Raw genomic sequence first — 23494 nt, forward strand, 5'->3', positions numbered from 1 at the left:
ACGTCCAGGGTCCTTATCGATAGGCGGCACCCCTCTGGCCCGCCAAAATTTTCGGAAGCCAAACCCCGATGGCTTCGCGGCAAACTACCTGCCAGCCAGCCAGGCGGGCCCCCCCAAAACCTCACCACTCCAACCCGCTCCTGCTCGAGTCAACGCGTGCCCTCGGACAAAGCGCGCGCGCGGAACGCAATGGCCTACAACTCCGCCAAGTCTGAGAAGCGCTCAAGCGCTGACGTGGAGGACTTCTCTCGCAAAAAGGCCAAGAAGGCCGCAACCGATGCAGAGAACGCCGCCGACAGGGCCAACCCGTACCTCGCCCACATGCACGAGAACGACGAGGCCGACGGCTACGGCCCTCTCGCGGGCATGCGGCGTCACAAGACCACCGCCGCGGAGGCCTCAAGGGTCGAGGATGCCGCCATCAACCCCTTCACCGGGCGGACGCACTCGCAGCAGTACTTCCGGATCCTGGAGACGCGGCGAGATCTCCCCGTTCACAAGCAGAGGTAGACCCGACCCGCCCTCCCCAGCCACGCAATCGTCCTGAGCCCCGTGATTGCTGACCACAAGTGCCGTCTTGACAGGCAAGAGTTCCTCGACAAGTACCACTCGACTCAGATCCTTGTCTTCGTCGGTGAGACTGGCTCGGGAAAGACGACCCAGATCCCCCAATATGTCGTCTTCGACGAGCTGCCCCAGCAGACGGGTAAGCTCATTGCCTGTACTCAACCCCGTCGAGTCGCCGCCATGTCTGTCGCGCAGCGTGTGGCCGACGAAATGGACGTCAACCTGGGCGAGGAGGTCGGTTACAGCATTCGTTTCGAGGACATGACGGGTCCCAAGACGATGCTCAAGTACATGACGGACGGTATGCTTCTTCGCGAGGCTATGCACGACCACGAAATGTCTCGGTACAGCTGCATCATCCTCGACGAAGCCCACGAGAGAACTCTCTCCACCGACATCCTCATGGCTCTGCTGAAGCAAATATCCATGCGACGGTCAGACCTGAAGATTATCATCATGTCTGCTACGCTCGACGCCCAAAAGTTTCAAAAGTACTTCAATGATGCCCCGCTCCTCGCCGTGCCCGGTCGCACGCACCCTGTCGAGATCTTCTACACTGCCGAACCAGAGAAGGACTACGTCGAGGCTGCTATCCGCACGGTTCTCCAGATCCACGCCTCCGAGCCCGAGGGTGACGTGCTACTCTTCCTAACAGGCGAAGACGAAATTGAAGACGCCTGCCGCAAAATTAGCCTCGAGGCGGATGAGTTGACGAGAGAAGTTGACGCGGGTCCCCTTGCGGTATACCCGCTGTACGGTACACTGCCTCCGCACCAGCAGCAGCGCATTTTCGATCCCGCCCCTGGTCCGGCACGGAAGGGGGGCCGGCCGGGACGCAAGATTATCATCTCGACCAACATTGCCGAAACCAGTTTGACCATCGACGGTATTGTCTACGTTGTGGATCCCGGATTCAGCAAGCAAAAGATCTACAACCCGCGAATTCGTGTCGAGTCCCTGCTCGTTTCGCCAATTTCCAAGGCATCGGCGCAGCAACGCGCGGGTCGTGCGGGTCGTACCAAGCCCGGCAAATGCTTCAGGCTCTACACTGAGCACGCCTTCAAGAAGGAGCTCATCGAGCAGACGTATCCCGAGATTCTGCGGTCCAACCTGGCCAACACGGTCCTCGAACTGAAGAAGCTCGGTGTTGAGGACCTGGTTCACTTTGACCTCATGGACCCACCGGCTCCCGAGACCATGATGAGGGCACTGGAGGAACTCAACTATCTCGCCTGCCTGGACGACGAGGGAGAGCTGACGACGCTGGGCAGTCTTGCGTCGGAGTTCCCGCTGGACCCGGCCCTGGCCGTGATGTTGATCTCGTCTCCCGAGTTTTACTGCTCCAACGAGATCCTGTCCATCACGTCACTGCTGTCTGTGCCTCAGATCTGGATTCGGCCCGCCAACAACCGCAAGAGGGCGGACGAGATGAAGGCTCATTTCAGCCACCCCGACGGTGATCACTTGACCCTCCTCAACGCATACCACGCCTTCAAGGGCCAGGGTACGACGGATGCAGGGCGCCTCAAACAGTGGTGCCATGAGCATTTCCTATCCTTCCGGCACTTGTCCAGCGCGGACAGCGTTCGGGCCCAGCTGAAGCGCATCATGGAGACGCACGGGCTGGAGCTCATCTCCACCCCGTTCGAGGACAAGAGCTACTACACCAACATCCGGCGGGCCCTGCTAAGCGGCTTCTTCATGCAGGTGGCCATGAAGGAGAGCTCGGGCAAGGTGTACAGGACCGTCAAGGATGATCAGGCGGTTCTGATCCACCCGTCCACGGTCCTGCGCACCGAGTTCGATTGGGTCCTTTACAACGAGTTTGTGCTGACATCGAAGCAATACGTCCGCACCTGCACGGGAATCCGCCCGGAGTGGTTGTTGGTACGCGACCCCGCCCCAGGATGTTTGCTTCTCTTGCTGCAAGTGTTGTGCTGACCCGGTCGTCTTTTCAGGAAATTGCGCCGATCTACTACGATCTGGACACGTTTGAGCCGGGCGAAATGAAGCGCTCCCTCCAGCGCGCTGCGGAGAAGAAGAGGCGCAAGGAAGCCATGAAGGCGGGCCGGTGATTTGTCGATGGCATGTGCCGCCGTGGCGAGGCGGTCGCGGCGTGTTGCGCCGCCCTCCCCCTCTCGAGCGTATGCGACGACGGCAGCTGCAAGCAGACGCAGTTGCCTCTTTTCGCAGGCCTCGGGGGTAGGGTAGGGTAGGGGAATGCACAGGGCGCACCCGGCAACATCGTTGTGCTTTGTTTTCTCATCTGGTCGGGTGTCCTGGTTGTGGACGCTTGGGTTTGTGTTTTGTTGGCGTATGGACAACCTCAAGAGGAGAGAGATGATGAGTCGGCTGGCGCTCATGAAGACATAGAGGCATAGCTATGCGCTGTAGACGGGGTTTCGGTTGGTTCCGACCACTTAGAGCAAAGACTGGCGAGTTGAATAGTATTCGACTATTGTCGCACAGCATTCGCGACGGGCCACGCTGGGGCTAGCAAGCTACGTGCACATACATACGGGCTTGCATCGTCAGGGCTGACAAGACGACGGGCTGCCGCCCACGGTCGCTTTCCTCGTGACGGTCGCGTGCGGCCAGTTGTCGCGGCCAGGCGTAACACAGCCCGGCCAGGGTCAGTTGCCGGCGCTAAATGACGGGCTTCTCAGCGCCGCAGGGTTTGAGCCCGAGGCCGGACAGTCGCGCATCGCATACCACGTATACATATGTGCAATATACGTAGATGGGGGTCCGACAGGGCGACAGGGCGAGCGAGCGAGTGAGCGCCGCATCTCCACGATTGCATTGAAGCGTGGGGGAAGGGTGTCTCCAATTGCACGTTAACCGGCAGCCGGGCGCCCGGGTGCGAAGCAGCACATCGCCGAGAGTCAAGGATGCATGGATGCTCCATGAATGGCCGTCTCCCCGCGGCCAGTGGGGCCGAGCATGGCATGTCGTGCGCCTGCTGCGAGATGCAGAATGCGACGCCATTGCGTGGGCAGGAAGCGTGTGCTTTGCCGGCATCCTGGCCTGACGTCGACTGGCTGGCTGGCACGCACGCACTCCTTTGCTTCCACCACGGCGACGTGCACGCACGCGGCGGGCCAAGCCACCAGACCGCGGCTGCAGCAGCTCAGCAGGGACAGCGACGCCTCGGAGGCTCCCGTCCCTCGTCGCCGCCACCGCCGCGAAGCGTCCCGGCCGACGCCCCCCCCCCCCAAGAGAGCCCTGTGCGACTGGAGGCCCAACGGATCTCCCTCCTCTTCCTCCCTCCTCCAGGCGCGAGACACGCGCATGCTGTGCCTCGATGTGCGCGCGCCGGCGTCGACAAGAGAGACAAGAGTGCCGCATCGGCGGCGGACATGACCTGCCTGCACACGGCCCCCAAATCATGCCAGCAGCGGGTAGGTAAGTTTGTAGGTGCACGTCAACATCAGTGCAGCAGCACCTACTAATAAGGTACTACGTCAAGTGGTGGTTGGTGGCTGCCACCACCACCCGGGGCAGGTCGCTTCCACCAGACAGCGGGACGGCTCGTCAGCCGGGGTTTAGCTTCCGCGCGCTAGCAAGTGCTGAAGCCATGTCATCACTAAGGCCAGTCCAGTCCAGTCATTAGCTCTCGCGTCCTCGCTCCATGTCCATCGAGGTGTGAATGCCTTACTGTACATATCAATGTACATTGCAGCCGAGACACTGCTCGGCGTGTAACCACAACGTTGCGGCTGCATCTCATCTCACCGGCAGACACCACATTCGCCGCCGCTATGTCGTGCCTGTCGGCCATTGAGCCTTCATGGATCCGGGGTCAAGGCCGACCGCATCCGTGCAGGTTCCTCATCCCGGATCTTCAAGCCTCCTTCGGCTTCGGTGGCGACGACGCAACGCGATGCGGTTTGTTTCAGATTGTTGGAGCAACGGGCTGTCTCGGCTCACCCTCAACGTCGCTCCAGGCGCCACACCATGCCCGGCCCTCGACAAAGGGGAGACTCAGGGCAAACCGGGGCTGCGGCTGCAAACTTCACCCAAAAAGACTGTACGACATTGTGGCCCGCAGACTCATTCTGCCCGAGAACTCCTGTCTGTCGCTCGGACGCTCTGGCGCTCGGCCTGCGACTGGGCCGCGGCCACAGGATAAGGAAGCTTGACAAGGCTCCGGCTTAATGTCTGCCACCTTCTCATGGCGAGCCGCGTGGCCTAGCGCTGGCATGTGACAACGTGCTCGTCCTTATCGCTGCCCGTAGCGCCAGCTTCACTCATCGGTTTCCCTACCGCACCTTGCGCCCAGGGATCGCGACATCCAAATCGATAATTGAGTGGTCCAGCTTGTAAAAAGTCGTTCGTCCTACCGTTCTTCTACCTACCCACTCCTCAAACCAGGTGGAAGAGCCGTCACGGGCCCGACTTTGTACGTCCGAGTACATGTAGTTGACGTCTTGAGTTTGTGTGAGGAGCCAAGCCCATCTCAGAGTAGGCAAGAGGCAGAGTGCGCCGACATACAGCCTCGTAGCAGTAACAAGCGAAGCCCCAATGAAGATGGCTCGTTCTGGCGTACCTTAGGCGGCGCAGGGGTTACCTGCGGCCTATTAGAGGCTATGCTGCAGCACAAGCTCGAGTGGTGCAATGTAGATGGTTGTCCGCCCAGGACCACGGGCAGATTCGCAGACGACGTTTGTTGAGCAAGACATGGATGGCCAGGGTGTGTCGCCGCGGCGTGGCTGCATGGGCCCCATGTCGACCCTGTGCTGTGCTGTACCAAACATCCGAACCACTCGCGCACCCTCATCAACAAGGCCCGTATCGCAACTAATAATGGAGACGATGAGAAAGCGCTCGGTATCCCCCCGACCCTCCCCGTCAGTTCGCAAGGCCTTTCTGGGAGTCCTTCATCATCCAAGGGCGGTCAGAGGGCAACGAAATGACCTAATCGATACCCCCAAAGCCCATGCACTTGGAGCGCTTCTGGTCGCGCCGTGTCTCGACCTACCGTCTGTCCCCTTGCTACCTGAGCACGTTTTCTGCAGATGATATGATGGCATGTCGCCCTGACAAGTGTTATCGCCGGACCATCCGGATGTATGGACCCAGAGCCCTGCGTCCAGACAACTTGACGTTCGATTGCACAGGCCTAGACACAAAGCGTTCCACCGGGTATGTTATGGTTGTTGGTACTTCATCAGCCACCCCTTGTCCCCAGTTCCATTTTTTTTTAATATTTACCAGGAGAAATGAAGCGTGACAATGTATTCCGCACATGGCGTCCTGGTTGGCGCCGATGTCAATGCGAATGTTTTGTGCGCGCCAACCATGCGTGCTGGTGGCCAACAACTCGCCCGACTGGCGGACGCATGTCGTTGACAGGGGCGGACATGGAGGGCAACGGCTTGCGCAGGGAGAGAAAAGAAAGACATGTACGCATGACGCCGCCCGCGCAAGGCAGTTGATAGCGGCGGGCGGGCCGTTCTCGCCATGTTTGGTACACACTGGTGTGAGGTTCGTCAGACCAACAAGAGCTTGTCTCCTCCGAATCTCTGCGGTCCAAAAGTGCGTCGCACCAGGCTCGGGCCCTGGCAGACAGGTTTTTGTGACAAGGTGTGAGCCCTGACGGCATGGTAAGCTGGTCAAAGTAGGGCACTCACTGCCCATGGCCCAAGCAATCTGCCGCGCGAAAGCTGCACCTCGGCCGCATTGTGACAGGGGTCGTGTTAGTGCTCTTCCAAATGAACGCGTCGTGGGAAGCAGTCAGGGCTGATCCCTGACAGCCAACTCTCCCTCGAATCTGGCCAGTTTCCCCTTCCTGGAAAGTCACTTTGCAGACTCTGCCGGCTGTGGTCCCCGATCCGTAGACTCATGGAAGGGGTGTCATGTCGCGTAACAAGTCGGGCAGCCGTTCCACGGCAGCAACCGTACGCAACCTGAGTTGCGTCACAGTGCCGGGGTATGCACCTTGATGATCCAGACGAGGTGGATAAGTACCATGCAGAGGCCAAAGAACCTGTACCCGTGTGCTTTGCCTGCTGGCCCAGGTTCGATCTCCAAGTCCGCTCGGAGCCTCACACCGGGCATATGCCCTGAGGTCTGTCTGGCCCAAAATAAATACGACGCCGTCCGTTGTCCACGGCTCCAGATTGAGACAGTGATCATTACCGTCGATACCAGCCTGGCACCTCGCTTCTTCTTTCTTCTTGTTTCTTGATCAACCCTCATCTGCTCTAATTGCCAAGTCCACAACTTGGTAAGCTTGAGTGCGGCCGCCGCTGAGATTACGGCCGACACCAACCAGACTCGTTGATCTCTCACCCTTCTATTTGTCGCCTTCCTGACTGCAAAGACAGCCGCAGCTGCTTCTCAACACGCGTCATGGGCGGGAACGGGTTTTACAAGTACCGGTGCAAGTACTTCATGTCGCACAATTGCCCGAACTGGGTATGGGTGGCCAACTCGCCCTGCGCATCGTGCTTGGTAAGTCGGCAAATGTCCTCTCACCGACTCACGGCTGACAAGTTCATGATAGGCGGACGGAAGAGAGAACGAGCAGGCCAAGATGCCGGCGTGGGCGACCATCTCCAGAGATATCGTGGCGCCCCGCGTCAGAGACGGAGTACTGCAGTACGTCGTCATGGAACTGGTGCCCCCGACCGAGCCTGGTGAGACGTGGACCCTGCGCGACAAAGCGCCGCCTGCAGTGCCCGTAACGAGTGCAATGCCGGACTCGACAGGGCTGGTGTCATCACGGACTTGACACTACCTTGGGAACTGAACACGGAAGGGCTTCTCTGCTGCTGCTTCGACGTCTGAACTTGCCGAAACGCGTCTCGGAGACCACCTCATTTTTACGAGGAGCCGTCCAGCAGCCTGCGCAAAACATTGCACTGGACAATGGCACCACCAACCTCGGTCTGCGGGCTCATGTCGAACCCGGTATGGGTAGCACAAAGAGCCCCCGTTCACAGGCATCAGTTCCCAAAAAGCAAGGCGCTGTGACACGAAACCTGGGGGGTGGCGTCAATTCGCACGGTGGGAGTGAGAGGACCTAGTCGCTCTCAAGAAGAAGCCCCAAGACAATTGCACGAATGTTGTGTGTAACTGAGCGGGGCATCATGCATCCAGGTCGCCCTGTTGGTGAGGTTGAGGGCATTTTCTTGTTGCTTTGAATCAGACGCAAGCGACTTGTTGGTGGGAGTTAAAAGTGCTTTCCAATGTACCTGCTCTGAACAGGCCGCGGCAGGATCCAATGGCTTGAAAAGATTTGTTTGTGGGTTATTTTGTGCCTCATCACGTTGTCTGTGCCTGCAGAACCAGATCGAGGCGTTTGGGGCCAATATCGCGCCGCTGGGCATGGCATGGCAGTCGGGCGACCGGGGTCAGCGTGGTTCGTGTGTGCCGTTACTACGTTAGTAGTAGTAAAAAGAATGTGCTGCTGGCCACAGACAAACGTGGCAGCGGGTCGAGGATCTCTCGTTGACGCTCGAGGCGCAGCAGCGCGCCCCCCACGGTCCACCATCCGAGGACGTTGGCCGTGGCCGAGGCTACCAACGACAAGCTTGCGGGGCGGGCGACGGAGTCAGGCGCAGCTCCCCATTATCAGATTGCTCCAACAGCGGCTCTGGCATCCTGAATGGGGCCCGGAAGACACCCTGGCACTTCCGTAACCAGCCGAATGGGCGGTCTGAGGGAACGCAAGGAAGACACCTGGGGGAGGACACGTAAGTAATTGCCTAACCCGCTGCAGGGCGATGCTGCAACCCACCAGAAATGACGATATTTAGGTACTGCTAGCGTTCCGACGGGAGGGAGGGAGTGGCTGGGTAGCAGCAGGGGGCGCCGCGGTCGAAGAGAATGCAATGTCTGCTTCTGATGTTACATATCGTTGCTTGCAGTGAGTGAGTGCCTTACCGTGGATGCTTAATAAGGTTGTTGATGCGTACATCTACTGCCGCTGAAGTGGCGTGGGCTCCAACAGACCCCGGTGTGGACACGCAGGTGGATCGTCCAGCGGCGATGCCCCTGACTTGCCCAATTTATGGCATGGGTCCGGTGTCCACTGCGCCTTCCTCGTAAACTTCCAGAAGCTCCTGTCTGTTTGATGGCTTGCTCTTGCCTTTGCTACAGCACTAATAATGAAGGACTAACGTTACTGTACTACGTGCTAGCACTAGTACCAACACTGCAGTAGCATTGGACAAACCAGAATCATGGGCACGTACGAAGTACCTAACTAACTTAGTATCTTTCCACCAGCACTCGCCCAAGATGATGCACTTGTACGGAGCTTTATTAGAGCCCAGAGTGCTTCACCCCCCTTCAGGGCCATGACATTAGTACTGTGCAGTATTGGTACGTACTACGTAACCTTTCCTCGTCATCAACTTTGTTTACACTCCAACCCACAACCCAATGCGCGTGCATCAGGCTGCCTTGGCATCTCAACTTTTCGCCCATCTCGGCCCAGGGTTCTCGCAATAAAAGCAACCACCGCCGGCGGCCACCAACGCCCAGCCATAGCGGCTTTCCATCGCAAACCTGGATCGGGGCGGTGAGACAAGGTTGATGCCAGGACGGCCGCAGCACCGCAAACCCTGGCACCTTACCAAGGCGCTTTGTACTAACCTACCTAGCTAGAGTCGGTACCTTACCTTATGCCCGCTGACACGTCCGAACCGCCACCTACTACGGCCGAAGTTGTCCGGACGATGCCCTTGCCTGCCTTCCCGGATGGGCCGTTGCCGGATGGCGTGTACTTGACTAGCGCACACGGCGGTCTGCTAATGCAAAACAAGCTGGGAAATAAGTTGAATGGTGGAAAGCAGAAATAAGTACAGTACATGTTGAAGAGCGGCGGCCCCGTTCCCAAGTCCGATCTCACGAGCCGTGGTGCCGACCCGCAGCGGCTAGAACGGGGAAGTATCGGTACTTTGACGTGAGCTAACACTGGCCACTTGCATGACCGGTGAGGGCCTTGCTCTCCAAGACCCCGTCCTGTCATCTGCCGCCATCGCCAACTGCCTCTGACCGTGCCTGCAGACCGCCCTCTCACTGGCGCTGTATTGGCACAGCGGTCCACGGGGATGCCATCCGGGCCATGCAATCGACACATCGTTCGAGCCTTGCAGATGCGCAGCCGTGCATCGAGCCAACAAATGGGAAAAGGAGAACAAGAACAGCAATGAGGTCACAGGGGCGAAGATATCCAACAGCGTACGTACAACCATCAACAGCACGCGCCCACCTTCAATCACGACGCTTCCTCCGCGGCCGAGCGTCTTCCAAAAGTGTCATCACATCAGAGCCGCCCCAATGGTTGCGGCCAGCACAACTGCCATCGCAAAGATCGGCGGGATCGAGCCATGCCGGCCCGCCCCGCTGCCTTGGCCAAGCCCAAAAGGCAGGCCTTGTTCCTTGAACGTCACGTTCTGCGGAATGGTGCTGTTTAAGCAATGCCCGTTGGCGATGTCGAGACGGGTCAGGTCATCTGGTACTCTGAAGAACATGTACCGTTCCTGCGGAATGTCCTTGAATCCAGACGTGTCGTAGGGGAATTTGTCGCCCGAATCCGTGGAGCTTGTGTTGCGCAGCAGGATGCACTGGACCTGGCCCGGGTAGTCCTTGTAGAGCGCAGGGTACGCCTTCATCACGTCGCTGTTGGAAGTGTCGGCAACCAAGACGAACTTTCTTTGGGGAAACGTGTGGAAGATTTTGTCGAGCAGGAATCTCCGGATGTGCAGCGTCGCCGATACATCGGAAAAGTTGAGCGGCCGCGTATCGAAGGAGCCGAGCGGGTACGTCTTGTAGATGAAGTCCATGTAGTTGCGCGTCGCCTGTTCGGGTGTGGTGGTGAGGTAGTGGAAGTGCATGTTGTCGATGGACTCTGACCAGTTCGCATAGACTGCAGGCATGTCCATCCAGGGAGTAAAAGGCCGCGCGAACGTGTTGAGCAGGCCCTCCTTGGGCTGGTAAATCTTGGTCACGCGGAGGATGTCGTCAATGTCCGAGATGACGGTCATGCCGGTCGGCGGCACGAGATACGCCGTCGCGTTGCCGCTGTTGGTACCATTAGCGTACATGTTGAGCGTCTGGATGCGCGACGTTTCGTTTCCGGGAATCAGGTGGCCGCCCTTTGGCCCGGTCGTGTTGCGTAACTCCAGGAAGACGTCGAAGTCGCCCTCCGCCGTCGTCTTATACGGCAATTTGACGCTCTGCGCGCCACCTTCCTGATGGCCGTGTCAGCGACTCCAACACAACAGAAACCACATCCCATGCGCCATCCTCAATCATCTAGGGCCTGGAGCAGGGAGGCATGTCTCTTACAGCATTGACGGCGCCTCCTGTCTCGTCAGGGCTCACCGACACGTCGTTGACAAAGTCGATGGTGACGTTCTCGTCGCCCTGCTGGACGACGAAGATGGACCGCGTCAAGTTGCGCGCCTGCTCCTGCTCCGTCGGGGACAGCTTGTCGACGCTCGTGTCGATGAGGAAGACGTTGGCGAGGTCGTCAATCTTCTTCTGGGTGATGTTGGGGATCTTGTACACATTTCCGTGGACGCGGACGTTCCAGCCCTTGTTCGTCCAGTTCGCGTACGCCCTGTGTGTGATGATGCAGCGCGTGGCGCCGCCCCCCATTGTCAGCGGAATTTCTTGTCATCGTCACCCTTGAGATGCCACATTCTGGCGCTTCATTGTATATATGCGTTTGTGGTGGCAGAAAGAGAGCGGAGGGGAGAGATTACGCACGGGAGGTTGAGCACCTGCGTCGGCTGCGCGTCCAGGTCCGTCTTGGACACACCGGCCGACTTCTCGACCTGCGAGCCCGTGGGGAAGCCATTGGGGAAGTCGAGGATGCCCGAGTTGACAAACGACGAGACCTTGCTGCCGACGTCGCTGATGAGACCGTCGACGTAGCTCTTGACGTCGTCGCCGAGGCCGCGCTGGCTGAGGCCCTGCGCCCGCGGCGGCGGCGTCGGCTCAGGGGCCCGCACTTGCGGCGCGAGGCCGTTGGCGATTCGCGGCGCCGGCGTCGCGACAGGCGTGGTGGTGGGCGTGGGGGCGGGCGCGGTGAGGCCGGTCGTGGCCAGGCCGGCTAGCAGTACAACAACAAACGATTGTAACATATTGGGCGAGGGATCCGATCTGCCAAGACGGCAAAACCACAGACAAGCTTCGCGGGGACGGCCCGTAAGGGCAGCCAGACGTGGCTCGCAGCGCGTGCGCTGTTTTTTATTGCTCCAGGAGAGCAGTACTTACTAGTTCCGTTCCTGGATGACATCACAAATCAAGGATGGCAAAAAGCACGCCTCGTTCTCGTTTGGGGCGGCAAGCCACCAACATCCACTACGTGCGGCAAAGCAAGGCCCGCCCATCAATGTCGTGCCGAACTATCCGATCCGCTTCACTGGGAATCTGGGCTTTCTTGATTCGCCAAGCGGATGCGATGCGTCCAGGCACCAGATTCCGGGGATGGGCGTCGGCATTGTGATCAATCGTATTTACTCGTAGATACCAAGTTCCTCAGATCTCGTGCTACTGTGCCATGTGGCTGCTCGGTCAACAAAAGGGCATGGTGTTGCTCTGTTTCCAATTAACGCCTCTACGCACCGAGGACCTGCAGTAGTTAGCTCCAACACAGTATTCAGGCCCAAGGATGATCTCGAATTCTACGAGGCCCCTGCTAGCCTGGGCATCTCACTCGGTCGCTTGCTGCACTGTAAGCGTCCCTCTATCCAGAAATTTAAACCTGCAGACAACGTCAGCCCCGTGTTTCAATTTCTCACGAAGAGAGGGAGACTTATCCCCTCAAGCATAGGGGGGCTGTCCTCCCACCATTTCTGGCACGAGGACAGCCAGGGCTGCCCGCTCCAACTGGGTCTGCCCTTGAAAACCAATCCGACATCGCTGGTGAAGCTAAAGCGAGAGCCCGGACGTGTCGTAGCTGGACGCTGCCTTCAACCGCCGGACAAGTACGAAACTTTGACGCCCACTCGAGAGGGGTCCCGACGTGTCTCCAGCCTCGTCCGCAGACATCACGCCAGCTCGACGCAAATGCAGCACCAGTTTACCGCGCTTACCCTTTCAAACAGCAAGTGAGCCCGATTCACCGATACCAGAACGCTCCTTTCGTATGTGATGCACTGCCAACAAGGACTTGTTTTTGTATCCTCTCCATCAGCCTCGCGAACGAGGTGGGTTTAGGAGGGCATTGCCGCGCGGACAAAAGACATCCACAAAAACCGCGCTATCATCTCGGTGCTATCCTGACGGACGAGCCTCGAGGGAAAAATTGGCGTCCTCCGGCGCCACGGCGAGGTGCCGGCGGCGGGAGATTAATGCGCCTGGTCGGGCCAGATGCTGGCGCATCACACACCGTTGGCTGGGTACCTTGGTGTGGCCTCTGGTGCGTTGCGGCGGGCATACCGAGCGTGTTGATCTGCGGGACGACACAGTCGAAATTCGACGACATCGAGAGTGCAGAGGGCTCCACAGAGCGGCGTGATAAGTGTCAGGTCTCCCGGAGTTTCCGTTGGTAGCCAGGCAATCCTCGCTGCACAACCAGGGTGGCCCTGGAGTGGTTCCGACGAGGCAAAGCTCTGGGTCGTGATGAAACTCCATTCGCTGACTGTTTGTTGCCGGCTCTGCGCCCATCTCTCTCCGTCATCCCATATCGAGACCAATGGGTCGTTGGTTGAATGTCCATCAGCCGACAGACTCGGTTCAAGCCGCTCGCATCCAGAGATGACCCCTTGTTGACCAGTGTCCGAGTTCCAGCGGGTAGGGCTGACGAGCGTCCTCAGGCCAGAGTCGGCTCATGGCTCCTACCACTTTGCTCACCACGAGGGTGTCTGGACAGCTCGCCCCAGCGGTCCGTCCTCCAAACCTCCAATCAGCCGCCGTGCTTTTTCAAGCAGGCAGGCGTCTCGGTTGGCTCAATGGACATAGAAGCTGGATTGAGCGACATGACGCAAACTTGAACCAGCGATGAACTTAGGGTTAAGTTCCGAAACTCATTCCCCTGGCTGAGCTGTACCGTCAGGTCACTGACAGCCAAGGTCCACAATTGATCCAGCTGCAGCAAGCAACGAGGTCCTGATACAGGCTCGGGAGCGGCAAACCGTGGCCAACAAGCTTTGGAGGGGGTCTGCGATAGACATTCCTTGCGGAAAACGAGAGACGGGAAACTGTTGGGGAGGCGTCGTGCGAGTTGAATGTTGCTCTGGGGCAACAAAGGAGGTTCGTGGGGCACGATGGCAGCGGGCGATTGAGGCTGCTCCCGGTGTGGTGTCCAGGTATGTGATGGTCAGGCTGGAAGCCAGAGCTTGGGGATGTGAGGGAGAGGTGTCCTAGGAAGACGCGTTGGAAATATGGGCCCGCACGGTCCACCCTGACGCGTGAGCAGGTGACTGGAGGTGCCACCGTGTGGTAGGCCTCGCACTGTCTTTTTGTACTGTATCGTCTTCACCTAGCTACCCGGTACTACCGATTCAACAGATTCAATCTCGGATTCTCAAGAGCTGTCAAACTCACCCCGATGGCCGAACCGTCTGACTCCTCGTCCGAATGGGCACAGGGGGCGTCACAGCCAAAGGTGATTGAAACGATTCTTGAATCTGCCAAAAAGGCGTTTGACCCATCTCTTGACACGGACTCTCGGGAGCTACGGGAGAAGGAATATGAGGATACCATCGCGAAGTACGAGTCCACAATGCGTTGTTCGCGGGTACAAACGAGCTGACAAGCCAGTAGAACGGACACGTGGGCGCTTATCCATGCCCTCAATACGGTCATTAAACCAGACGTCCTGCCTGCATGGCTCAGGCAAACCATTTTGAAGACACTCACATTGGTTCCTCTCAGACCGGATGGTGTTCGAGGGACATTGGAGTTCGTCTTCTCCGTTCACCCTAGCAATAGTACGTCAGGGGCAGGCGCGTCCCAACCGCAGAAGGGCGGCGCTGGCATTACACACGAAGCTGTTGCAGTGGCAACCAAACTGCTATCGTCCGTGCCGTCATCTATGTCCCCGGATGCGTGGTTCGAGGGGATATCTGGTCAACTATTCAATCTCTTTGATGGCGGAGATGGGCCTGAACTTGCTAAGACCGCGGCGCAAATTGTCGGTTTCGGGATACTCGGGAAAAGACAGTTTGGTGCTCCTGGTATGTCCTAGCATGCATTGACAGTCACCCTCTTGCTGACAGACCTGACCTCAGGTGCGCCTGGATGGAACGCCTTCGTGAAACCACTATTGGACAACATCAGCCCAACCATTGAGTCACAAAGCAGCGAACAAAATAGCGTAACACCGGAACCAGAGATTATTGACATGCGGCGAGGTCAAGTACTGGTAACAGCACAATCACTAGAGACGGCGGTTCGGCGCCTCCAAATACTGATCCACTCCAACCCATCGCCGGGCCTTTGCAGGAGAGTTCTCCGACCAGTTATCCTCCAACTCTGGAGCCTCTCGTCTTGGAACGGCGTCTCGACGCACACCGAACAGCACGTCTGCAGCGCAGCACGCAGTCTCGTCCAGATGTACCTCAGGTTATTTGGCACACTGGACAGCATTGTCTCTCTCATCGAGAATGTAACGTGTACAGGATCGACAAATGCATCGGGAGTTCAATGGACATATCACGTGTACCACGATGGAGAGTTGAACATTGTTGAGCGCCACGAACACCCTGTACAAGGTCATGAACCCCTGGATTTGGCCATCATTGAACGAAGAACAACGAGTCTCGTCGACACAATCACGGCATCTTGCTCGAACGAGGAAGTTTCCGCAGTCTTCCTTCATCTGTTGCGCCGCTGGATTAAGACTTCACACAGGCAGCGCGACACGGGCATACAGATCAGGGCCCCAATTGACAACGACCTTACACCCGTCGAAGAGCTCATCGAAGTGAGCGTATTGCAAACGCTCATGGACAAGGCACCAGAGAAGCTTGTCGGCCACTTTGATCAATTATTGGACGTCATCAGCCAAGTCTTGGCAGCCGATGAGCGTTCACCACTGGGGGATGATCTCATCGCCATCGTCTTGAGTCTGCTGAACCTTGTAATTACAGCACCAAGCTTCCAGAAGTCCGACATCAGTCCCGACGAGCTGCGAACCATCGAGGGCGCACTCGACCGGATAGGCAGTAGAGATCAGCCCGATACCTCCCCCACAGCGAGGAACTTGGCGATGCTGTTGAAGTATCGCGATCAAGTGGAAGATCCAGATGACGTCAAACCAAGGCCGTCCACAAGGCAGATAGAGGACAGGAAGATCTACAACCTGGCCATGAGCTACATCACGGGCGATAGCAATAACTCGCCGCCGGTCGTGTCCGAGGGCCTGAACATGCTCTCTACACTGATAGTTTCAGAGAGCCCAATACTGGATATCACCGCAATCACCGTGCTCATGTCCAATCTACTGAAGGAAAACGAGGACTACATCAACTTGAGGGTCGTCAAGGTGTTCACACAACTCGCGAACAAACACCCGAAGTCGACGATGAGGGAGCTTCTCGACAATTACTTGGACCCGCAAGAGAAGGCCGCAACGGATGTGCGGCTCAGATTCGGCGAGGCATTGGCGCAGGTCATCGAGCGTCTAGGCCAAACATTCTCTGGCGAAGTAGCGCAGCAAGCTTGTGAAAGCCTCCTTTCCATTGCCGGTCGCCGTGGCTATCGACCGAAAACAATGGCCAGACAGGAGAGGGATGACAGATTGCAGAAGCTAAAGCAGGAAAGGGGGGTAGATGATTCGGGTGAGGATGTTGACACGGAGCAAGACGAACATCTGACTGAAGAGGAAAAGGCGGACAACGCTGTATTGGCACAGATTGTTCAGGGGTGGGACAGCAAAAGAGGAAGCGAGGACATTCGCATGAGGACGTCGTCGCTATCGATATTCGGAGCGGCGCTCGAGACGAACATTGGGGGGATTGGACCAACGTTGGTCTCCAATGGCGTTGACCTATGCGTCAGCGTGCTCACGCTTGAGCGGCAGCCAGAGGCTGGGATACTTCGCCGGGCGGCAGTCGTGGTCATCCTCAACTTTGTCAAAGCCCTGAGCGATGCAAAGGAGTCCAACAAATCACTCGGCTTTGGTCTCACCGACAGCAGCCGCCAAGACATGCACACGACACTCGAATACGTGGCACAGACGGACAATGACGGGCTAGTGCAGCAACACGCTCGTGACGTTGCCGAGACGCTGGAAAACTGGGGGATCGGGAGTCTGCTACCAAGCCAAGGCGAAACGACTGCGCCAAAACTGACACATTTGGCGGGTCTACGAGTAAATGAGGATGGGAATCTCGTTGATGCATCTGGGCGACCTCGTCCTAGGATTGAGGAGGTAGAATGAAGAGAAGAAAGAGATTAGACGTCGACTACTGACAGGTACGGGTCATGCAGATATAATTTTGGAAACCGGGGACTAGGCACGCCAAAAAGGCTGGGCGGCATGAAACAGCAGCGACACCCCGGCGGACCATAAGTTTATGCAGACGACGAGACACTCGTGTCCGTCGGCGTGGAGGATCACGGCGGCTGATTTTCCGTGGCTGGCGGATCCGACACGGCGGTGCTGATCTGACCCGATGATCAGCACCCGGATCGCCCTTGACGGCCGTTGAGTAGGAGACGGAGACGGCGGTCTGGACTCGGTCGGCGGCAGGCCGTCGGAGATGAGCTATGTTATTCTCGTGTCACGTACAGGGACGGACGACTCAGACCTTGGACGTCGAGGATGACGACGCTGACAGGGTGGAGTGCCCGGCACTCGTACAGCCTCAGTGGCGTGCTGCAAGTACATTACCATACGGGGAATTTGTAGCATGTAGTAGTAATACGGAAAGCAACTGAGGTGAGGGGTCGTCTCGGGGTAAATTTACGCATAATCAACCTGCCGCGCGAGATGAACTGGTCCGGCTCCTCGGATCCTTGGCACGAACCGCGGAACGCATGACGTGGTTGAGACGGATTATTATGCTCGCCCAAGCGCTAACTAACTGGGTAAGTGCAGCATGTATGTAATGTACGATGTCAGGCCCGATGCCGATGAATAATAAGATATGGCCCAGATGAAGGAGGTCAGCCACGTTGCAAAGCGGTGCTGCGGTCTGACAGCAAGCGCTCGTCGGCCGGCAGTGAAGGCCTGAAGCCCGCGGCCAGCAGGCCGTTGCGACAGACGGCGCCGGGTGCAGGGCCGGCGGGGGACTTGAAACGGAACGGCGGGCAGCGGAATGAAAGGGATGCCACGGTGGTTTTGTGTGCGCGCGGGCTTACCTACGAAAAGATTCACCGATGGCAAGGGACCGATGGCAGAGGTGGGCATCCAGTGGGCGTTTCATGAAGGGGGGGTGTATGTATGTGGGCGGGAGGGAGGGAGTAGGGGGGGGGGGGGGAGGGATCCAAGGCATGGCGGGAAGGATAAGGTACCTGCATCGATTTCCTCCCGCAGAGTCGTCGCTGCTGCGGCGCGCCCTTGGCAGCGCTTGACTCCTTTTTTTTTTCTTTGCTCTGCTGCGGATGGACAATGGACAATGGCGGCCTGGAATTTATTACGAGCAGTACTTCAAGGGCGGGCGCTGCGGACAATACGAAGCAGTACCTTAGCGCCTTACTCGTCCCTTATTTGGGCGTGGCTACGGTTACACAGCCTCTGGGGGTTATTGCAGCTCGGCCCGGATACGATGGAACGGGATGCTGGACACGTAATGCACGTATCTCGTACGTATGTATGTAGGTACCTACTGCACCACCGAGCAGGGCATGGCAGGGCAGCAAGAGCTGTGCTGCCATGGTGTGCGTGCTGCGCGCGATGTGGACATACCAGCGCGAGAGGAAGCGCGATGGCGAGACACGCGAAAGTGGTGCTTCGCCACTGCTTGCCGTGCACGATTTTCAGACACGTCGTTGTTTGGTAGTGCCTATCCTATGTTAGGATGGTGCCGATGGCGGGCATGAGCGCTTCGCAGAGCCCGAGCGCGTCGATGCTATACGACGCGATGCGATGCGATGCGATGCACGCGCTGCGGGAGTTGGGCAGGGCGGGAGGGGGAGAGGGAGAGGGAGGAGGGACACGGGGCGGACGGGCTTACCGGCTGAGCAGTGCGTTGTCGTTGCTTGATTGAATGCAGTGCAGTGCAGTACCTGAAGATCTAGACGTTTTACCTTTTTACGTTTCCAGGCGCTCAGGCCTGTTGATAGGCACTACCTGTAAGGTGCCATGTAACCCGCGCACAGCAGATATCAGGTGCAGCTGAAGAAGGGTGCTTGTGTGTCAGACGGCACAGCTGAAGGGTCGGTCGGGTTGCAGCAGCAGGCGCCCGCTGGGGCCCCGACGGAGCCTGGCAGCTCTGTGCGTATGCACGCACGCGCGGACGCGCACAAAAAAGGGAATAGTAGGATTGGTGACGACGACGATGCGGGCGGGACAGGAGTCGGTGTCAGGACGGACGGCGATGCTGATGAGTTGGAGCTGGGTTGGAGACTGGCGTGCATCCCAGCAGCAGCGGGCGGCTGGTGGCGTTGGACAACTCATCATGGCTGAAGCTGTCGAGTCGTGCACATGGCTACAGTGTCACGGCACGCGCGTACGTACTTGGTACTGTGCTTGGCCCTTTGTGGGCACATTTACAGGTACCTTGAGTAAGGTAGCTACAGCCCCCGAATAAGGCACCTTGCCGTTCCGTTGTGGCCCATTTGAACGCTGTGCAGTGTAGGTGCCAACAAAGGTTAGTACTAAGGTACGCCTTCCTGATATGCCGCAGCGGTGCGGCATCCGTGGAAGGTGCCCGGGTCTTTTCTGCAGCAATGTAAAGCTGGGCTGCCAAGATGGCAATCTCGTTCTGCAGAGCAGGCAGAGCCAACGTCACGTTCGGCGAGATCATGATTCGACGGGCATGCATGCCATCATCATCACAAAAAGCAGCACTACATTTCATGTCACGCACTTGCTGAACCGTCCATCTCCTGAGGTACCCGCCTACTTCGTACTGTGCTGCACTTTTCCCACACCGACTCGACCGCTGAATCGAACAACAGAATCAATAAAAAAAAACGGGCTCACCTCACGCTAGTAGCAGTCCCTCCCGCTGGCAGTTCTTCTCAGGTACAGTGGATGAGTGGGTGCCCCCCCTCCCCGATGGAGCCTCACGGCGGGCGGGATGGCGGCGCCACCAACGCCGGTGGCACCACCAGCCCTTGGAGGCTGCGGGGGCGACGATTGGCTGCGGGCGCGTCTCAGGTTGTCGGTACCTGCATGCTAGCGGCAGCGCGTCCACCTGCCCCTGAGAGGCCGCCGTTTCCAATCGACGCCAGTTCCTCATTCTCGCCGCGTCTCTCTGGCTCGACTCTCTGCCGCCTGCGTGGGTGCGGCGCGGTGCCATTATGGACCAGACCCCCCTCCCTTGTTGCTCCAATTGGCCCTTTCTCTTTGTCTCTTTTCTCTCCGCGCGCCCCTCCCCCCCTTCGTTCTACGCCCCTAGACGAAACGGAGACCGCGAACAATGGCCAGAGGAGACGGGGGGAGACTGCGGGAAGCAAAGAGGGGGAAAGAAAAAAGGAAGAAGAGAGAGCTGACTCTCTTGCCCACCGAGTTCCGCAGCAGGGCCGCCGCCGCGTTTGCAGTTGATGATGCGGCCTCCACTCGCAATCTGGGTCCGGACGAACTATGAGCTTTGCCATGCTTGGCCGCATGAATCGAGGTCAGGCGGGACGGCTGGGCCGGGCACAGGCACAGGCACAGGCACAGGCACAGGCACAGGCACAGGCACAGGCACAGGCACCAGGACAGGAACCAACGACCAACCATGCTTCTCCGCTGGGGGGGGAGAAGGGGGCAAATGCCCGACCACCACCATCATACTTTCTCTCGCGCCGTGGCGCGCTTTGTCCCTCGCTGAGCCGCGAGCCGACATGCCAGACGGCCGCGCGACCTCGTACTGTTCTGTACCGCACCGCGTACCGGGGGAACGGACTCTCCAGACTACCTTGGCTCGACTGGACTGGACTGGACTGGACTGGACTGGACGGGGAACCGCGGCGGCGCCGGGTGGCAGTGCTGCTGCTGCTATCGGGAATGTCTAGGATGATGGTAGTGGATGGATGGAGAGCGAAGGGGGGCCGAACCACATTGGCATGGCATCCTGCCAAGGCACGAGCACAAACGAGCACGCACGCACGCACGCACGCACGTCGCAGTAGGGAAGCGCCGCTGCAGAGACAGGCAGGCAGCTCAGGACAAGACAAGACCAAACGACGCCAGCCACCAGGGATGGATGGGTGGATGGACGGATGGATGGATGGGCTCCTGGACCCCGGTCCCCTGCCGCGCATCATCTTGGGCTAGCAGGCTCTCCAAGCCAAGACGAAGACGAAGACGACGACTAAGTTAGTTACGACAAAGACAACGTGCACGGGTACCCGACAGTTCGTTATGGGGCGTACACTACAATCCACACACGCCTCTCACCACCTACCGCCCCTCCTTGGTGACCTGCCGACTACGACCTGTACGACTATGTACGTCGACGGGGCCCCCTACTCACCTCCTCTTCCTCTTTTCCCTCTTCCCTCTTCACCTTCATCTATCCTCTCATTCTTTGCCGACAACGACCTTGCGTCTTCCTTCCTTTCTCTCTCTTCTTCACACCAAACCAAGTCTCTCAGACTTCTTTACATTCATTTCAATCTGTTTGCGCTCGAGTATCCATTGTTGGACTCCCACCCACAAGAGCCGCACAGTTCACTTGCTATCGCAGCACATCACAACACATCGCGACGTGCAGCAGAGCTCATCGTTCGCCTCACACATACACCTGACCTGATCTGTCTCTTCTTGTCATTTCATTCCTTGACCGTGGGCAAACTGGTTCTGCCGTTCTGACGCGAAATCGACTTTCGCTCTCAACTTTCAACACACCCTCTTTTACACACACGACGCAAGTCTCGCCACGGCGACCGGCATCTGAACAAGTTTTTTTTTATATAAAAAAACTACAGACATCGTGACGACACACACAGTCACACCGCAAAGATGAAGTCCGCCATCGCCGCCACTACTCTGGGCATGCTCGCCGCCGCAGCCTCTGCCTCCTCCCACCACCAGCTCCGGCACCTGCACTTCCCCCGTGCCAACACCACGGCCGAGCAGACGACCCTGACGGTCATTGCCACGCAGATTCACACCGTCACCAGCTGTGCCCCCACCGTCACCAACTGCCCGGCTCACCACACTGGCATTGCCTCCCTGCCCGAGTCCCAGAGGACCACTTTTGTCGTCACCAACACCGTCACCCTGGGCACGACCGTCTGCCCCGTCTCCGAGGCCTCGAGCGTCTCCGCCTCCATCGTCTCCCAGGCCACCAGCGGTGCTCTGCCCATCCCCACCAGCCAGCCCACGATCCGCACCACTGCGATCCGTCCCAGCGTGCCCCTGAGCACTGGTGTCGCCGGCGTCACCTCCAAGGCTGATGCCACCTCCCTCCCCCCGGGTCTGACCACGACCGTCACGAACGTCGTCACCTCCAAGACGCTGACCATGACCATGGGCACCGGCACCGAGGCCTCCGTCGTCACCACCACCATTCAGTCCACCATCCAGAAGACCATCACCGTGCCCTGCTCCCAGACCGAAGAGGGCAACAAGCCTACTGGCGCCGCCGGCACCGGAAAGGAGGACACCACCACGACCACGACGGCCACCTCCAAGCTCACCCGCACCATCACCATCTCCAAGACAAACCCGACCAACACGGCCGGCGTTCCTGGCAACGGTGGTAATGGGGGCAACGGCGACAATGGCGGCAACGGTGACTGCACCTGCCCGGCCGCCCAGACCGTCACCGTCACCCCCCCTGCCTCGACCGTCTACGTCACCATTGGCGGCGGCAGCGACGCGACCAAGGTCGACTCCAAGCCCGCTGCCACGCAGAACCCGACCAAGCCTGCGGCGGAGGCCACCTCCACCCCGTGCCCCGACTCTACTACGACCAGCCAGGTCACCGTCACCGTCGTCCCTTACCCCACGGGTAACGGCACTCACCCCAGCGGCACCGCCAGCTCCTCTGGCTTTGCTCGTCTCCGCCGCTAAGTGTGCATCGCTCCTTCACCCATCAGTGAGCAGCGTTCAGCGTCGGTATCATCACTCGAGACGAGGAGGTGTCTGTTTGTCTTGTCTGTCTGTATGAGAGCATGTGTGCCTGTCTGTTTTTTTGGACCGCACTAGGACATGCATGACGGGGAGGTTTGGCCCGGTTCCCCCACGGGATCTGCACCAGCTAGCTAGCTCCGAACCACTGGCAAGAATCCCGTGTTGTTTTCTTCACTTCCTTTATGTACATAGAATCGCGAGACGCCAAACATCCTTTTATTTTCCCCCACGTTCTTGGAACGCGTGTCGAACGAAACATATTTCACCTCATGGAGGAGGGGAGAAGGCTTGCTGTCGTTTTCTTGCTCCAAAGCGTGTGCACGTGGACGTGAGTGCGTGTGAGTGCGTGTGTCTGCCTGCCTGCTTACGGGACAGAAGGGGGGACATCGTGTATGGCCAGCGTGATGGAATAATTGTTCTCCCTCATCGAGTCGTCTCCCTCTAGCTCCCATCTGTCCCGCTCTGCCCCTTCTCTCTAACCCGTGCGCGCGCAAACCCGTGACTTGATTCCCTGTGCCACTGACGAACTTGCTGACTGACTGACTCTGCGCGGCTGACTTGGGCGTGTATGGTGTATGCAAGTGGGCGCCCCCCCCCCAACGTGAGGCATATAGGTATGCTTCCTTCCCTCTTCCAGACTTGATGTCGTGTCGTGCCGTGACGTGACGTGAAAAAGTTCCGTTAACAACACGCACGAGCCCGCGTCGCGCTTTTTCTTTTGATGGACCTCACCGCCTACAAAGTACGTACGTACGCAGGCCACCATCTCATGAAGCCCAATGAGAT

At 58.4% G+C, this 23494-nt stretch overlaps 6 protein-coding genes across 7 annotated transcripts; 5 read left to right on the plus strand and 1 right to left on the minus strand.

The window, feature by feature from the left end:
- Nucleotides 1–107: 107 nt before the first annotated feature.
- PRP43 (RNA helicase) lies at nucleotides 108–3108 on the plus strand. The gene is made up of 3 exons (XM_047987394.1): nucleotides 108–506; nucleotides 585–2454; nucleotides 2526–3108. Exons 1-3 carry the CDS (start codon nucleotides 190–192, stop codon nucleotides 2640–2642), a joined length of 2304 nt encoding a protein of 767 aa, XP_047843379.1. The 5' UTR covers nucleotides 108–189; the 3' UTR covers nucleotides 2643–3108.
- Nucleotides 3109–6921: 3813 nt separating this feature from the next.
- On the plus strand, nucleotides 6922–7303 carry JDV02_006043 (uncharacterized protein; the record flags this gene model as incomplete). Its single annotated transcript, XM_047987395.1, has 2 exons — nucleotides 6922–7023; nucleotides 7076–7303. 2 exons carry the CDS (start codon nucleotides 6922–6924, stop codon nucleotides 7301–7303), a joined length of 330 nt encoding a protein of 109 aa, XP_047843380.1.
- Nucleotides 7304–9340: 2037 nt separating this feature from the next.
- JDV02_006044 (uncharacterized protein) lies at nucleotides 9341–11786 on the minus strand. 2 transcript variants are annotated; one of them, XM_047987396.1, is made up of 3 exons: nucleotides 11293–11786; nucleotides 10870–11143; nucleotides 9341–10772 (listed from the first exon to the last, which is right to left on the minus strand). In XM_047987396.1, exons 1-3 carry the CDS (start codon nucleotides 11667–11669, stop codon nucleotides 9840–9842), a joined length of 1584 nt encoding a protein of 527 aa, XP_047843381.1. In that variant the 5' UTR covers nucleotides 11670–11786; the 3' UTR covers nucleotides 9341–9839. The 2 variants fall into 2 exon arrangements, with proteins under 2 accessions (XP_047843381.1, XP_047843382.1); XM_047987397.1 differs by having other exon boundaries at nucleotides 10870–11338.
- Nucleotides 11787–14057: 2271 nt separating this feature from the next.
- JDV02_006045 (uncharacterized protein) lies at nucleotides 14058–17445 on the plus strand. Its single transcript, XM_047987398.1, has 3 exons — nucleotides 14058–14241; nucleotides 14296–14708; nucleotides 14763–17445. Exons 1-3 carry the CDS (start codon nucleotides 14081–14083, stop codon nucleotides 16913–16915), a joined length of 2727 nt encoding a protein of 908 aa, XP_047843383.1. The 5' UTR covers nucleotides 14058–14080; the 3' UTR covers nucleotides 16916–17445.
- A 3547-nt stretch (nucleotides 17446–20992) lies between these two features.
- JDV02_006046 (uncharacterized protein) lies at nucleotides 20993–21442 on the plus strand (the record flags this gene model as incomplete). Its single annotated transcript, XM_047987399.1, has 1 exon — nucleotides 20993–21442. One exon carries the CDS (start codon nucleotides 20993–20995, stop codon nucleotides 21440–21442), a length of 450 nt encoding a protein of 149 aa, XP_047843384.1.
- A 150-nt stretch (nucleotides 21443–21592) lies between these two features.
- JDV02_006047 (uncharacterized protein) lies at nucleotides 21593–22648 on the plus strand (the record flags this gene model as incomplete). Its single annotated transcript, XM_047987400.1, has 1 exon — nucleotides 21593–22648. The coding sequence occupies one exon, from the start codon at nucleotides 21593–21595 to the stop codon at nucleotides 22646–22648; it is 1056 nt and encodes a 351-aa protein (XP_047843385.1).
- Nucleotides 22649–23494: the final 846 nt, after the last annotated feature.

This window comes from Purpureocillium takamizusanense, chromosome 5, assembly GCF_022605165.1.
Source record: "Purpureocillium takamizusanense chromosome 5, complete sequence".
Lineage (NCBI taxonomy): Eukaryota > Fungi > Ascomycota > Sordariomycetes > Hypocreales > Ophiocordycipitaceae > Purpureocillium > Purpureocillium takamizusanense.